This window comes from Rhinolophus sinicus, linkage group LG15 (genome assembly GCF_036562045.2).
Source record: "Rhinolophus sinicus isolate RSC01 linkage group LG15, ASM3656204v1, whole genome shotgun sequence".
NCBI classification, from domain to species: Eukaryota; Metazoa; Chordata; class Mammalia; order Chiroptera; family Rhinolophidae; genus Rhinolophus; species Rhinolophus sinicus.
Window position 1 is genome coordinate 49,206,249 of NC_133764.1, and position 16,237 is coordinate 49,222,485.

The window sequence follows — 16,237 nt, forward strand, 5'->3', positions numbered from 1 at the left end:
GTTGGGTGACCCAGCCTCAGCATGGCTGTGGTTCTGATTTAACTGGAGAGCGCCTAGCTTCTGGGAAGCTGTTTACACAGTGGCTGGGTCTCTCGCTGCTCCTTCTGCTCTCTTATATCCACAACTACCCGTCATACTTGCTCAGCCACACTGTCACTTTTTCAGCCTTGCCTTTCCTGCCCACCCCCCAGGAAACTTGGCCCCAGGGTCTGGTCTCCCCCAGATTTAGGCAAGGAGAATCCACAGGTCCCCACTCCCCTTTCCCCTGAAGATCTAGTGTCCTTTTCCTAAACTGGCTAGAACCCAGGGCTTTCTCCAGCCTCTCCCTGCACCCTCTTGCCTGGGTGCCTTTCTTTTCCCATTCTCCAGATCTTCTCCACAAAATTGTTTCCAACTTCCGCAGAAACAACATGGAGCCACAGCAGGAGGGGGGACACACAGTTGGGGTGCCGTGGCTCATGGGAGCAACTGTCATCACAAACCACAGGCCAAACCCTGCCTGAACTAGCTCCGAAGGCCTCAAGCTCAGTAGCCCTACCTACCCCCCCCAACCCCACGCAGGGAGATGGCCAAGGGGCACAGGGCCAGATTACAAAGTACCACATCCATTATTTCAGGATCCTCATAATAATCGTGAAGGGGGGAAAGAGCAGGTATCACTGAGCCCATGAGCTCATTTTTCAGAGGAAAAAGGTAAACTTTTCCCCCAAAACATACGGGAAGTTAAGGGTCAGGGTCAGGGTCAGGCCCCAAACTCTGGTTGTCTGCTGCAAGGCTGAGCTTTTTCCACCCCAGGTCCTTCACCCATAGCAGCAAAGAGGACACAGGAGAACTTATAGAAGAAGCAAGGGCTTTTATTAGGGTCTGGCAGACACGGTGGAGGTGATATCCCAGGCCTGGGCCTAGGAGAAGGCAGAGCAAAGGGCCCTTGGAGCAGGAACCCAGCCCTTCCTGTCTCTACCAGCAACCCCTACCCCATCCCAGGTTTCTCCCTCCAGCTTCCCCCTGCCTCTGGAAACGCAGAGCACCAAGAACTAACAAGCAGGACCCTCCAGGGCCACAGCTTGGAGTGGAGTGCAGGATCCAGGCTTCTGTCCCCCAACAGTGGGAGATCTGAGCTCAATGCATCCCTCTCCACCAGGATAAAGTGGGGACGCTCCTTCTCTGTCCCCCAGAGCAGAACAAACTCTTGTTCTTGTGATAGGGGAGAGGGAGTGGGGCGTGGGTGTCTAAGCATGACCTAGGAAGAGACCAGAGGTAAAACCCCAGGAGTTCCCGAGATTCCACCTTTGCACTTGCAGTGTCTCCACTTTTCCTTCCCATTGGCTCTGGTGAGCAGCTCAGAGTCTGGGCAGGGCGACTGATGGGCCAGTGGGGATCTGCTCCAAAGACATCTGTGGGTTTCAGAGTGAGGGTTTCCCCAACACCAGATTCATCGATATATACATAGGGCAGCACCCCGGCAGCAAGGGAGCAGCTGCTAGGGGCTAGTAGGAGTAGCCACCCTTGGGGCCAAAGGGTTGGGCAGGGCCAGCCAGCTCTGGCAGGTAGGCCGGGCTCTCGTCCAAGTGGGACAAAGGGACTGTGTCCTCCTCACTGACTGGCCGGTCAAACTCGGCTTTGAGAGCTGGACGCTGATTGTCTGGGAAGGCCAGAGAGAAGAGGGCCTCAGGCTCGCACACGAACTTGTACACGTAACGTTCGCCAGCCACCTGTGGGAAGAGAGGGACTGGGTTAGCCTAGCTCTCCCTCCAGGTCATTGTAGGGTCCAGGCAGATGGCGTGGGGTCCATTTCTCTCCCATGCAGGTACCTCCCTTCACCATTCTTGTTCGCCTCTAATCTCACTGTCTCCATACTTGTGGCTTCTCAGTTACTGTTTAGCACTTTTTGAGGAGAGGGAAATATCAGGATTGTCCACAATTTCTTGTCCCTTCTGACTGGTTCATTATCCGCTCCTACAGACTCACTGAGAATGCTCTCCTACCCCCATCACCTTCCCACAGCCACTGCTGCCGCCCCCTTCCCTGTCCCTGGACCTTTAGTTCCTGACCTTCTGCATGATGCCTTTCTCATAATAATATCGGAGTGAGCGGCTCAGTTTGTCGTAATTCATGGCTGGCCGGTTCTTCTGGATACCCCAGAGCCTGGCGACCTGGGGGGATAGAAGACAGTTTTGGGATGGCGATGCTAGTTCAGCAGAGGATAAAGGGGGTCAAGTCAGAAAGAGCACTTGGGATTTTTAGTGCAAAAGGCTAAGCTGGTCCTGCAACTAAGCACCAGCCCAGACCCAAGTCTGGCAAGAATTCAGCTTAGGTAAAGCAATAATGGTGAGGGCACATGCCACCTGTTCCTGGGTTCTCTCATCTCCAGCCCCCAAAGCTGTTAGGAGAGGTGGGGACATCTGAGAGGCCCACCTCTTCGGGCTCAATTAGTTTGAACTCCATCCCCCGGCCGGTCCAGGCAATGAAGTGGGCATTTGTTGGGTCATCCAGCAGGGCCACCAGAAACTGCCACAACTGCAAGGCACCCCGGCGCTGGTAGGGCGGTCCCTCTCGGAATGTGCCAACTCCTTCCTGCTTGATGTCTCCTGGGGAACACAGGAAACAGGAGTGGAGAGTTTGTGCCTTCTAGTCCCCCAATCAACCCCCTCTCCCAGGGGTCTGTCCATGCTCTTTCTCATGAAATGTCATGTAATTCCTGGGTGGATACAGTCAGAGGGCATGGAGAAGACCCTGACCCTCTCATGAAGTCACTTCTCTGACCTTCAAATTTCTCAGGGACGACGCAGACATCATCTGGGAACGGTCGCACAGGTTTCTCATAGCCATAGCCTTGAGGAGGAAGTTGGGGATCATCAGAACTGAGGGCTCACTGATGAGATCCTCGAGTCCAGAGGGAGTCCTTGAAACAGACCCTCCCCCAAGGCAGGCAGCAGGACTCCCTCCTCCATCGTGGAGGGCTTGGTTGGGAGGAGGGGGCTGCCTTACCAATGGTCCCGTCACCTGGAGAGGGCCCAGGGAAACCCTCTGTGTGAAGGTACATTGACGCACACCCAGGGACATCTGGGGGTGGAGAAAGAGAAAGGGTGATGTTGTAGGGTAGAGGCGGGGGCAGCAGGCCTACAAACACTGAAGAACTTCCTGCCCGCCTGTTCTGGTTCTGTTCCTAGATGCCTGCCTACCACCAATCCCAGGGGAAGTTCACCCAGAGGGGCTGTGAGGCTGGAACCCCTCAGTGAGGGCTGGCCCAGAGGTCAGGGATGGCAGCAACTGGGGCTGGGCAAAGCTGTTCCAGAAGGCCCAGGATTCCAGGGAGCAGCTGTTTCCTGTGAGTTTAGCGGCAGGAGGGAGGGGTAGAGATGAACCTCCGGGGAAAGGCTACAGTGTCCATGTCTAAGACTCTCTTGGAATGGGCTAACCTCCGGTCAGCAGGTCAGGTTCCCTGCCCAGTTTATATGTGAAGGAGTGTGTGAGGGAGGGTGGTGGGGAGGAATCTGCACGTATCTGTATCTGGGGAAGAGGCAGTGGGCATCGGGCTGTTTTTTCAGGTCAGACAGCACATTCCACTCCATTTGATTCCGTTCCATAGGATTGAAACCTCCCCACTCCACCTGGAGGCGGTGGTGTGAAGCCACCCATTCAAGTTCCAGCCCCTTCCCGCCCTCCCCCTCCACTCCCACCTATGAATGAGACGGTGAAACCCGACACCTCAGGAAGGAGGCGGGAGGGTGGGCTCATTCATGCCTCCATTTTGTGAATGGAATTCCTGACTCCATTCAGAGGAAGCTGAAGGGGGAGGGACAGGAGTTCAAGGGCAAGTAACACGATCTCCTCCGGTCTACATCCTTTGAAGGTCGGCAGCAAGAGCGGCTCCCTCTTTCCTGCATCTCTCTGCCCGGACCTGGCTCAAGCTTATGCCCCGGGTTTGAGGAGAGGCGCACTCTTCTGGTTCTCACTGGGGCAGCCCGGGGGTGGGGTGGGGAGGTGGTCGCTCATGCCCCTGCCCCTGAAAGACTGGGCATCAGGATAAGGGAAATTCGAAAGCTCTGGCCAGCTCTGAGCCTATTCTAATTGCTTATTTTTCACATGCAAGTTTGCAGATAAACTCAAATTTGGGGATGGTAGCAATGTTACCAAGTCAGAGTTCTCTGGGGCCTCCCTCTGCGTTTGGGGCTTTGAATTACAGCTATCTATGACTATGGCTGAGTGCATCTCTCTCCGGTCAACAACAGGCGGAACTAGAATATATAGCAGTCCCTACTTGGGGTGCCCAGCTCTGGCCAGAATTGTGGGTCATCCATCAACCTGGAGGCTAGAACAGGTGGAAAACACCTATTAACCCTGAGTCCCAGTTGCGAACAATGAGCCTGGCTAGTTGAAGTTCATGGTTCTCTTCATTCAAATCCCTTTGTATTTTTAAGCTTCTGTGGGGACAGGGAACAAGGATACATTCTATTGATCTTTGTATCCTTCAACTCCCCACACTCCCGCGCCTGGCGCAGTACTTTGTTCTCAGTAGGTAATTAAAAGCCCAAACACTTGCTAAATAGAAATAGAAATGCCTTAACTTTCCTATTAAGTTACATGCTACCTGAGGGCAAGGACCTACATTGCATTTATCTTTTATCTGAATATAAGTTTACTGATTGAAAAAAAATGACAATTCTTTTGAATCTATGAAAAAAATGGATGAATGGGTTGGAGGTCTGAACTGGTAAACAGATAGGGAGGGAAAAAACTTATGGGAGGACTCTCTGGGGTTGATCCCATGCCACTCCACCAGCAATTCCACCCAAACTCCCTCACCCCCCAGCATCTCTTACCTGAGTCATAGGCGAAGTCTGTCTGCTCCTGTTTGATCACCACCCCCGCCCCTGGGTACCTGTGCCCATTGACCCCACCCTGGCCCACGGCCAGCTGTTCATACAGGGGGTCAAGATATTCCTGCTTGAAGCTCTGCTGGGGGTAGGGTGGGCAGGGCTCCGACAGCTGGTGTTGGTAGGGGGCTGGGAGGGGTTCCCGGCCCCCTCCCTGAGAGGACGTGAAGGAGTGACAAATATCCAAGGGCTGCTGGAAGACAGAGCTGGATGTGGTTGGATGGAGAAGAGGAGAGAATGTTAGGTTAAGCGCTCCTGTGCCTGCCACTCCCAGAGCTTGCAGAGTGGGTTCTAGTGGGTGTTGTGTCAATATCCCTTCCCCCTACCTTCCCCACCCCAGGTCTCTTAAGGGCAGGTGGACAATACTCTGGGATTGAGGAAAAACAGCTGAGACCTGGGTCTACAAGTCTGGGGGTTAGCGGGTGTCTCCTTACCTATGCTCCCCGAGGTACCCATGGCCAGGGTGGGGCTGAGAGGTGCTGGAGGATCTCAGGAAACTCCGTTGTTCTGCCCGGGGAAAGGGCTGCAGGGGCGACTGTCCAGGGGCACCAGGGGACTTGATGGCGATTTGTCTAGGGGGGTCATAGGCACTGGAGTTGAGGGAGGAGACAGGGATGAGGGGGCAGAAAAGTGGGGCAAGCATCTTTGAACCCTTCATCCATCCCCAGGGAAGTGAGGGCACAGGGATTATGGGAGGAGAGGACAGGATTCCAGGAAAGGAATGGCATGGACCAGATTCAGCCCCAAATGAACTTTTTCTCCTTTCATAAATGCTAAAACTGGGTATAATCTTGAGAACACCTCAACCAGCCCAGAGCCGCAGGGTTGGGCGGGAGAGTGGTTTCTCCAGGGGAAACAGACTCTGCCCTGGCCTTCACATACATCCCGTGAACCCCCTGCTGTGTTTTCCATCCTGACTACTCAGAGGAAATCCTGAGCTGTACTGTTCCCTTACAGGAGCTCGGAAATCCTTTCTGTTGTCTAATTTGCATCTCAACCATGGCCTCTGCTCCTAGGTGCCTCACTCCCTCCTCCAGACTACCCTTCAGCAGAGCTCACCTGGAATAAAGGCACTGCTCGCCATGGTGGTAGGGGAGTGGCGGCTTCCTGCTGCAGGACAGGGCCGGGTCTGTGCGGGGACTCTGGGGCTCCTTCTTGATCCTGGTGGTGGGGCTGTGGAAAGCTACTGTGGGGGTGGGAGGAGGCAGAGCAGGGCCACAGAGTGTCACAGAGGACGCAGTAAGAGCTTCCAGCACCTTCTGCTCTCTGAGAACCAGCTGGGGTCACCGGTATAGCCTCATCCCCTCTCTGGATCTCAGTTTTCAGAGAGTTGTAGTCAGACACTTTTAAGAACAGTTTGGCTATTTACATTATGTCTAGTTTTATACATCAGGCTAATGTCCAATATTAACCAAAGGAACGGTCTAAAGTTGAACATTTAATGCAACACCAACACCCCAAAAACACTTTTGGAGGAGTGAGCACCTCCAACCTAGGGCCTGTGGTTTTCCTGAGTGCCCTGGAAAATTCCAAGGAAGAGAAATGTTTTCTTATTTGGGGCTATAAAGAATCTTTCTTTTTCTGGTTAACGTTGGATATTAGCCCGCTTGCAAAGTCAGCTGACTAACATTATACACATGCTCCTAATTATCTGTGAAGAACATTGGCCTTTCCTGTGGCTCCTGCTGGGGCTGAAAACTCCAGCCACTAGGCTGAGCAGCAAAGAGTTGGTTCCAAGTTGGTGAGTGTGAGATTCTGTCTTACTGTAGTCGAGTCAATGGCCTGCAATCCACCATTCCAATACCTGCTGTTTTCGATTATTTGTGTCCTGTGTCATTTCATTGGTGAAGACAGTTGAGAGTAAGTAAAGTATCTGACATTAAAGCAGGGTATCTCAACAGCAGCACTACTGACGTTTGGGCCAGATAATTTTTTGTTGTAGGGAGGCTGTTCTGAGCTTTGCCGGGCGTTTGGCAGCGTCCCTGGCCTCTACCCACTAGACAGCACCCACCTTCAACCAAAAATGTCTCCAGACATTGCCACATGTCTCCTGGGGGGCAAAATAGCCCCCAAGTTGCATAAAAGTACCAGAATGGTAGAATTGGACCCTGCTGAACTTGTCCATACCCCTCATTTCAGAAATGAGGCAATGGAGGATCAGAGACAAATGTCTGTTCCAAGGTCACACAGCTAGCATGGAGCAAGCCCAGATTTGAACGGAGGTTTTCAGCTCCCAGTTACTGTCTTGGTCTTTGAGTCCAAACCCAAGAATGGGGAGCCCTGCCCTTTACCCTTTTCTTTAGGAGAGAACAAGTTGATCTTTTGTGATTCCCTATCCCTATGACTCATTTCCTGCCCTCCCTCACTCCCCATTCCCTCTACCCAGGGCCCTCTACTCACAGTTTTCTGAATGGAAATCAGGAACAAACTGCTCATCACTATCTGGTACCTGAGCTGCAGAGAGAGGTCAGAGGTGAGTCTGGGGTGGGGGCCCTGGATGGCAACCCCTGGGAGACACCATTATAGTAGCCCTGCAGACTAGCACCCGCCAGAAAGAGAGAACAGTCTTCCTAGGACTGAAGGCAACTCCACCCCGGGTCCTAGTGCCCGCCATTTCTGGGCTCCATTAAGACCCTGGAGGGAAGGCTGCAAGTTCTTGGAACCTGTCTGAACAGATTCCAGAGTCTTTTCCTAGATGCTTTGTCTTTATTCCCTCCATTTTTTTCTGACGTGAAGATAGCCCTGCCCCTCAGAGTTTACAAAGGTCTCTCAAAGCTTACAGCAGAGTCATGTCTGAGATGGGGCAGGCATTAAAAGGAATGAGATCCTGTGGACTTAGAATCATGTGGGGAGATTCTGAATCTTGGGCTGAGCCCAGGAATCTGCATTTCATACAACCTCGGGGTGAAATCTAGACATCTAGAGCCTGGGAAAGGAGATGGAATGGTGGAAAGAGGGTGGTTCAGAAGAGAATGACAAAGGGAGAGGAGGAGGCTGGGGACACTGGCAGGTCAGTGTCCTTTGATGTGCAGCTTGGAGAGGAGGGCTTCCCAAGCACAGAGGTCTGAGGTGCACTCCCACGGTGCCGTCTGGGTGACGCTGGGTTTGGGGATTAGGCAGCAAAACTAAAATAGAACAGCAATTCATCCATGGCTTCCAGCCTGGATATCCGGGCTTTGATTTCTAGTTTTTGTCATGGCCTCAAACACTCCTTCAGGTAGGTATGCAGCTGAGTACTTCCCCTGACCCCAGAGACTGCCCACTTTTGCCCCTCTCTCAAGAATAGCGATCACAGCCGGAAGGGGGAGGGTAGATACCAAGGAGATTGGTCTCTTGTTCCCTGGAGACAGCTCTCAGATGGGACAATGGGGTAGCTGATGGGTAAAATGACTCGAGTTGGGAACGGCTGGCTGGTAAGGGCCAGGGATTTGAGGAGACCGCTGCAGAACACCCCACTCATCCTGGCCTGCACAAGTACACACCCCACTCTCTACTGCTTCTCTCCTGAGCAAGGGTTCCATCATTTCTTCCTTGGATTTCAGCCATAGCCTCTGGTCAGAACTCCCTACTTCTCCTCTCACTTCCTATAGTTAGTTGTTCTCCACAGAACGGTCAGTGATCTTTTTACAATAGAAGTCCGATCCCTTCTCTCCCTTGCTTACAGCATGAACCCCAAACTCTTCCACTCGGCCTCCAAGGCCCCGCATGGTCTGGCCTTGCTTACCTCTCTGATCTGCCTCCCCTTGCCTTTTACCCTCTAGTGGTCTGGTCTCCTTTTGAGTCCTCAAAGCCGATCAGCTTGATCTCTCTTCCCCAGATCTTTGCCTGCCTGTTTTTCTCTGGCCACTTCCATCTTCGCTAACTTGGTCACCTCCTCAGAGGCCTTCTCTAACCACGCAAACCCGAGCGGTCCCTCCCAGCCCTCTCTCTCGCATCCCTGTTTTATTATTTTTTTCTTCAGCACTTAGGGCTACCTGAACTTATTAATTTACGTTTACGTGTTTATTGTCCATCTCCTCTACCAGAAAATTAAGCTTGCTGAAGGCAGGGGCTTTATCAGTCTTGTTCATCTAATGCCCCAGCATCCCAGAACGGGGTCTGGCTCAGAATATCTGGCTCAGAATACACAATGCGTTATTTGTTGGCTCCATGAATACACATACAATGACCCGTCCTCAGGCTTGTGGGAACCAGCACGGTGGGCTGGGGAGCAAGAACTAAAGAGATCTTAACCAGCCAGCCTGTCCCTCAACCTGAGGGCTTCCCCTCCCTCTCCACAACCAGGTAAATTAGAGGCAGGTGCTCTGGGGGGAACCCATCTCACAAGGAATACTTTAGGCCATGGTAGGAAGATACTCCATCAACTTGCTTTAAGTATCAGAGATAACAAGTGTTCTAAAATACACATTTATAGATAGTTGACTTCTTGACAGAGAGACTGGTTGGAGGGGGTTAAGAATCAAAAGCCACCAGCAGCTAAAGAAGAGCTTACGAAACGTCAGCAGAAAACAAGTCTAGAATGATCAAATAAATCAGTCGGACATGAAATCTCTTGGCCAAAACAAACAAAAACACACAGGCAGCACACTTTTTTTTTTTCAGGAGCGCCACCAGCGCACAAAGGCAACCATTCCTAAACTGGCCTGAGTCAAGAATTTGGGGGCACTGTTAAAAACATGGATTCCCAGGCCTCCCCCCACCTCAGTCTCATTGCATAGGCCACCAGTGGGGCCCAGGCATTTTTATTTTTAGCAAGCGCCCCTGGAGGCCCTTAACAATAGGCAGGTTTGGGAAACACTGGATAAAGGGCAGGTCGCAAAACCTGCTCACTGCCCAGGGAAGCAAGGCCCAAGCTCATCCCTGCTGGCCAGGGGGCGGAGGAACATTTCTCTCCCTGTTACTGAGGCAAGGAGGGTCCCCAGAGCGGGGGTGGGGGAGTGAGGCTATGTGCAGATCATGGGGGAGGGTGACGCACCTGGGCCCCCTCTGGGGCTTCATTAACTGCAGCTTTCCACTGAGGTAATGGGCTGAGGGCATCTCCTACTGGCATCACTGGCGTCACATGATGTTAAAGAGCCCTAGGGGTCATCTTGCCGTTGCCTGGGCTTCAGGTTTAACCAGACACCCACCCCCCAGCAGTCCCAGAGGAGGCCACCCCCAGCACACAGACCACACCCCAGAAGAGGTGGTGCCACTTTTTCCTGAGCCAGGAGAAATCAGAAGAGGCAAAAATGGGCTGTGGTATGAACCCCAATCCCTGGTTGGTTCTTCCCCAGAACGCTGGCTTCTCCGAAAGGGGCAGGACAGAGCCTCAGTTACTCAGAGAATGTTAACAAAGATAGAAATAGGAACAGTAACACTGCCTCACGTTCCTGGAGAGCAGGCACATTTCTGATGACCATGTTTGGTCTTGAGTGTACACCACTCTCTTTATTTGTTGACTTGGCTGAGGTTTGGCTGCCAAGCCTGAGTGCCAGTGTCTTCCCCCAACTCCATCCTGGCACTAAGGTTGAGTTTATCTGCCTGGGGACATTGCAGGTGACTAAAGAGGGATGAGAAGTGCCAAGCCAGCATAATGCCCAAAGAGAATTGTAGGGAACATCCCTCCAACAGGAGGAAGTGCTTGGGGGGGGGGGGCCTCCCAAGCTGGGCTCCAGGAGAATGGGGAGGTTAAACCAGCGAGGCAGCTAAGCCCACCCCTACTGACGCATACCCCAGATTAGCTACCCACCTATACCATATAGGCCCTATATCCTTCTCCCCTTCCTAGGGTCCAATCGCAGGGTGAAGGGGCCTCTGAAGGGGTCCCAGTAGAGAGATGGGGAGACATTCTCCTGAGCTTCTGCATCATTGTGTCACCACTGGCCTCAGCTCTCACCCTTACCCTGACCCCACTCTGGCAGCCTCTGTACTGGAAGGAACCGGTTCTCTATCTGTGGAGGGGACAGAAAGATGTAGAAGGAGGCATTGTAGCTAAGAAAGACTGGGGGAGGGGATTAACCCCGTCTCTCCCCACAGACAAGCTGAGGCACCAATGTGCATACACACAATTCACACTCACCCTGATTCCTTTTACTTCACGGCAGCACATGAGAGAAACATCCTCCAAACACACCCTTCACACATGGGGTCTCCTTCTGGACTTACAAAGATGATGGGGGAAACCAAAGGGAAAGGGGACTAGAGACCTTAGAGGATTGGGGAGCAATGGTTCTTATGAAAAGGGGAACACAGACCCATTCCTTTGAGAATCTCATAAAAGCTATGGATCATTCTTCTATTCCTAGAAAATCCATATTCCTTTGTGTATGGTACACCTTCAAAATTTCCCACAATGTCAGAGGGCTCAAGGACCCCTGCAACCTATCTGCAGAGCTTTTGAGACTCCACAGACTCCAGCCTCACACAAAGGACATACATGGCCCAGAGTCAATGTTCCTTACTACAAATAGACCAAAGCCATTGTCCCTGAGGGTTCCGACAAGCCAGGAATGGAACCCTAGACCAGAAGCAGCACCTTTTACCACAACCGGGCACAGTTTGGGTTTAGCCTACCTAAGCCTGGGTTTCCCTACAGCAGCCTGATCCTTTCTCCAGTAACTCAACAGATCCTAGGCACCCCCAAACCAGACACGCCCTCTTAGCCTCACTTCATCCCCCCTCATCTTCATCTGTCTAGAAAAACCCCAACCCCTAAGATATCGGAGCTGTCTCTACAGAGCCCCACTCACACTGACCCCCAATGATACCCAGACACCAGACTGTGAACCCACAGCCACATCAGCCGGATCTAATCTGGGCATCCCCCAAATTCTTCAGTCCCACCCACACTACAAGGACCTGCTTCTCTCCAGACTGGGGATTTAGGAAGAAATCAAGCTGGAGGAGGGCAGTTGGTCTCTGGTCCCCATCCCTACTGACGCATACCCCACCACTGGCAAGTTTCCAAAGGAGCTAGCCCCTCCCTGCCACCCCAAAGCTCCCCCTGGGCTGCAGGGGTCACTGACCTGGTGGGAAGAGGCAGGAGAGGAGGCTGGGGTGGTGCTGGGATGGTGCAGGGGGACAGGGCCCCGGCAGCTGCATCTGTCTCCGCAGAGAGAGTGAGAAGGAGCGAGCGGCCTCAGCATCCCCCCCTCAGGCCTGGCCGTCCATTGCCAGCTGGGAACCTGAGCTGCTCCCTCAGAAGGAAGGAGAGGGAACCAAGGAGATCCCAGCGCCCACCCCCCCCACACTCCGCCTTTCGATCCCCACCCCCCACCTCCCCACCCACTGGATTTAAATGTACAGAGACTCCCAGGGCAGCAGCATGAAACATACACACACATACACACTCGCTGTCACACTGACACACAGATAGACACCAGTACAATCTCTAGACCCCCCACCGCCAAGGGGTGGGGCTTCCAAGGTTGAGAGGAAATGAGGCTGTTTTCCTCCCCTTCCCATTCCCAACCCAGGCACAAATGGACCAGCTGCAGCCAAAATGCCAACCTCTGAGCGCACCCCTAGATCACAGCCCTGGGAGCTGCCCACTGTGGGGAGCCCAGGGACTCTCAGCTGACAGACAAGGAGCCTGGTGAGCCAGACAGAAATCAGGCGTTGGGAAAGGAAGTCTTTGAGAGACCACGGAAACTGACACCTCTGCGTTCTTCAGCTCCAGCCCAGCTCCGGAACCTCAGGAGGATGGGCAAACTGGGCATAGCTCTGCCTGTAACTCAGGGCTGGGCACTCAGGGTTTGCAGAATTGGAAAGATGTGCACAATACCCCCAGAACTCCGAAGACCCCTTCAGCACTCATGCAGCTGGTCAGCCATGAAATCCACAAAATGTCTGGAGTGCTTGTTCTATGCTAAATAGTCATTCTGTCTATCTATCTATCTATCTATCTATCTATCTATCTATCTATCTATCTCACAGTGGTCAAGAGAGATCTAGTCTCACTCCAAGGACTAGTTAGGGGTCTTTCTCTTCTACCCCAGTCTTTTATAGAGGGTTTCAGACGAGCTGGATTGGAGCTTAAAAAATCACCAAGGATACAGAGGTGAGAACTGTGGAGATCCTAAGGAAGAGAAAAGCCTCCCTAAAGGTGTTGCTAGTGTTGTGGTTTCTTGGTTTTCAGAGTGTTAAAATAAAGGGACCCTAAAATGGGGGTGTTAACCCTTCCCTCTCAGAGGCTGTCTAAACACCATTTGTCTCCTACCTATAGCCCCACCAGCGACACCCTCAGGCTCCACCAAAACACACCAGTGAATCCAACCAGGAGACCCCCAGAATACACTTCTCCACCGACCCAAGGCCCAGCTACTGACCCCACCCCAGCCAGCTCGCAGCTACAGCTAACCTCAAGGCAAACAAGAGGGGAAATTTGCCTGGGGTGCAGGATTTCAGGAGGAAAGGAGGAGGGATCAGTTCCATCAGAATTACAATCAAGGCTATTGGGGGGGAGGCGGGCTAAACCCTCTTTGCCACAGTGCTGCGAAAAGAATTAATTAAACGTTTGTTGTTCTTTTGGCTCAGACAGTAACTTGTTTGGCACTGGGAGTTGGGAAGAGAAACCAAGGGGGTAAAAATCAATGTTTTGGCAACTCTTGAAGACAGGTAACAAATTAATTGCTCTTTCTCCTCATCCTCCTGTTCCTCACCCCCCCACCCCCTACCCCATACACCCCGACATACACCTCGGCCTGGTGGCTGCTGCCAAACAAACTTTGCAAATGAAAATTTCAACCAGGAAAACGGGCCTGGGGCCAAGTTCCATTCAAATAAGCAAATACCCCGCACAATGGTCTGATTCATCCCCAGGCCTAGTTACACAAGCCTGGCTCAGGGCAGAGAAAATAAATATCAATATAAGTGTCCACACTGGGCGCTGGGGAGAGGAGAGAGGCCAGGGACTTGGGGAGGGGCCTTTGGAGAGCTGCTTCAGGCCTGGGAGAGAGGAAGTGGGCTAAGTTGGAATGCTGGGGTAGAGAGCACCCCCACCTCAATAGAAAAGGTCACAAAACTACTCACCTTCAGCGAGCCAGGTCTCCTGGAAGTGACTTAGATCCTGGAAGAGATCTGAGGGGTGAATAATGGAATTGGAGAAGGTGAGGTGGACGTGATGGTGAGAGAGAGCCCCAGCGAGCCCGGTGACACCCCCCGCCCTTGGGGTTAGGGGCCCAGAATGATCAGAGTCCCTGGGAAGGCGAGTCTTATTGGGAAAAGGGAGGGGGTTCCCGGATCGGCCCTTGGCGTGTGTGTGTGTGTGTGTGTGTGTGTGTGTGTGTGTCGCGGTTTGTCTGTCTGGCTCTTTACCTTCGGAGTCGGGGGGCGGCAGGGAGCCGGGGTCCATGAGCTTCCCCTGCGGGACCATCAGCGCTTCGCGCAAGCTCCCATTTCCGGGCGATTTCTGCGGGGAATGGAAAGAATGCCCGGAGTTACCCTGAGGCCCGCTGGTCTGGAGGGGTGGGACTCAGGTTCCGGGGTGACTCGGGCCGGGCAACCCTGGACCCCAACGGGCCGCGGAGAAGGGGCTGTGGGGCGGGTAGGAACCCGGTGCAGGGAGGGGGCGGGCGTGGAGACCGGCGCGGCGCTCACGCTGCAGAAGGTGTAGGGCACTTGCTGGTCCAAGTATCCGCCTTTCATCCTCCGTTCCATCCGGCCGCTCCCTTCGGCCGCACGGCCCGGGCCCCGCGCGGGGGCAGAGACCTGGGAGGGGGGGGGCTGCGTTCGTACACTGTCCTGCGAAGGCAGGGGGTGGGGGTGGGTAAGGGCAGCGGGGAGGGGACTGTCCCCAGGCTCTGGGTCCGACGGCAAAACTTCTCCGACTCACTCAGGCGATGGGGGGGTTTCCGCTTGCTGAGCGCCGCCACCACTCCCCTCCCGCCAAAGGAGGTCCCACCTGCTCCCGGGAGCCTGACTCGCCGTTTCGGCTGCCTTCTGCAGCCCTGCTCTGCCCAGGCTCGGTTACATAAGACGTGTGTGTGTGTGTGTGTGTGTGTGTGTGTGTGCGCTCGCGCGCTGAGGAACGGGCGAGGCGCGCACCATTCGGGTGCTCACAACTCCCGCGCCCCCTCCAACCCTGAATCCCAGCACCTCCCACCCCCGGCCCTGGAATCTGCGCTGGTGGCAGTGAGAAAGTGTGGAGTGTGTTGGAGGTGAGGCGAGGAATCACCAACACTCTCCCTCCCTTCCCTTCCCGCAGCCTCACCTGAGGCCGGGGCTTCAGTGCTGGAGCCGCGGGGGGTCCCGAGCATGCTCCGGGGCCGCAGCGAGGGCCGCGGGGCTAGGCCGGAGCGAGGCGGCCCCGGCCCCAGGTCCCCCGCGCACCAGCTTGTTTTCCGGGCGCCGCGGACAGTTGTGAGCCCGGGGGAGCCGCTGATTGGTGCATTTCCTCCTCGGCCTCGGCCCTTTCTCCCCCCCCACCCGGTTCCCTTTGTTTCATTGACTTTTGTGAATGAAACCCCAGGGCCGGGCACGCCCGCCAATCCGGAGACTCGCTTGGCCAAGCCGGGGGGGGCGGAGTTTCCCAGCCGCGAGGGCCAATCAGAACGCAGGGGCTGGCTCCCGACTTCATTCACGGCTTGGGCTCCCATTCATAAAAAAATAAACTCTTCACGGCCCGAGTTCATTCAGAAAGAGCTGAGAGAAAAGGAGGGAGGCCAAGGACCTGATAGCTTCTCCGCGGTGCTCGGCGGTGGCCCTGGGTCTGAGGCTCGGTGAGCTCCGCCGGCTGGCGTCTGCACGCGTCTCTGTGTATCTGTATGTAGTGGGAGTGTGAACACGTCTGTGTGTGCGCTCTGGGGGAAGGCGAGTGGACTTGTGCCCAGAGGAACACTAATAACTAACATTTATGAAGCACTCTTCTTCCACATGCTTATTTCATTCCCATAACCTGGCGAAGTAGCTCTATTGTTTCCATTTTACATAGATTGAAAACGAACACTCAGTTAGCTGCTGGGGTTTACAGCTCCCAATCCCCCACATTCTTCTAACAGCCCTTTGAGGCCACAGTTAAATAAATTAAAGCTATGTGACAACAACTAATACATGGTAGGCACTCAATAAATGAAAGCTGGCACAGAATCCAGGCTTTTCCTCAAGGGTCTGCTCTGCAGAGCAGTTCTGTGACCCACTTTCTACTGATTGCAGCAGAAACCAGAGCCCCCAGCTTGGACCTCTGAAAGGACAATTCCTCTCAGCCATGTTTTCTCTTATCCAGAGAACAAACATAGGGTATTAAGGAGGCCCCAGAGATCTGATGATCTGAGAGCAGGACTAGTTTCAGTTCTAGCCAAAAAAGCTGGCCATAGTCTCTGTCACTACATTTATTCACTTCATTCAATAAACATTTATTGTGCCAGACACAGTGCTGGGTG

General features: G+C 53.7%; 1 protein-coding gene and 1 long non-coding RNA gene across 9 annotated transcripts in view; one reads left to right on the top strand and one right to left on the bottom strand.

Annotated features, from left to right (window-relative positions):
• Positions 1–833: 833 nt before the first annotated feature.
• ETV4 (ETS variant transcription factor 4) lies at positions 834–15,469 on the bottom strand. Of its 6 annotated transcripts, none has more exons than XM_074320674.1 (13): positions 15,070–15,224; positions 14,457–14,567; positions 14,175–14,268; positions 13,890–13,937; positions 7,278–7,331; positions 5,937–6,063; positions 5,312–5,467; positions 4,824–5,083; positions 2,989–3,063; positions 2,764–2,832; positions 2,416–2,588; positions 2,052–2,153; positions 834–1,712 (listed from the first exon to the last, which is right to left on the bottom strand). In XM_074320674.1, the coding sequence occupies exons 2-13, from the start codon at positions 14,514–14,516 to the stop codon at positions 1,488–1,490; spliced, it is 1,443 nt and encodes a 480-aa protein (XP_074176775.1). In that variant the 5' UTR covers positions 14,517–14,567; positions 15,070–15,224; the 3' UTR covers positions 834–1,487. The 6 variants fall into 6 exon arrangements, with proteins under 6 accessions (XP_074176775.1, XP_074176777.1, XP_074176776.1 ...); XM_074320676.1 differs by having other exon boundaries at positions 5,312–5,449; positions 15,070–15,220; XM_074320675.1 differs by lacking the exon at positions 15,070–15,224 and adding an exon at positions 14,692–14,841.
• The window catches only part of LOC109458518 (uncharacterized), an 88,118-nt gene continuing 85,654 nt past the window's right edge, over positions 13,774–16,237 (top strand). For all 3 annotated transcript variants that reach the window (XR_012492352.1, XR_002139241.2, XR_012492353.1), the window contains exon 1: positions 13,774–13,966. This is a non-coding gene — a long non-coding RNA (uncharacterized LOC109458518). The remainder of the gene's footprint in view (positions 13,967–16,237) is intronic.

Bases quoted from the DNA above. Each gene is read 5' to 3' on its own strand.
- ETV4 (XM_074320677.1), bottom strand. From the start codon at position 15,454: ATGGGAGCCCAAGCCGTGAATGAAGTCGGGAGCCAGCCCCTGCGTTCT. The intron at 7,332-13,889 runs GTGAGTAGTTTT...CTCTCTCTGCAG, and splicing joins GGAGACCTGGCTCGCTGAAG to CTCAGGTACCAGATAGTGAT. The intron at 5,468-5,936 runs GTGAGCTCTGCT...CCTCAACTCCAG, and splicing joins GAGCAGTGCCTTTATTCCAG to TGCCTATGACCCCCCTAGAC.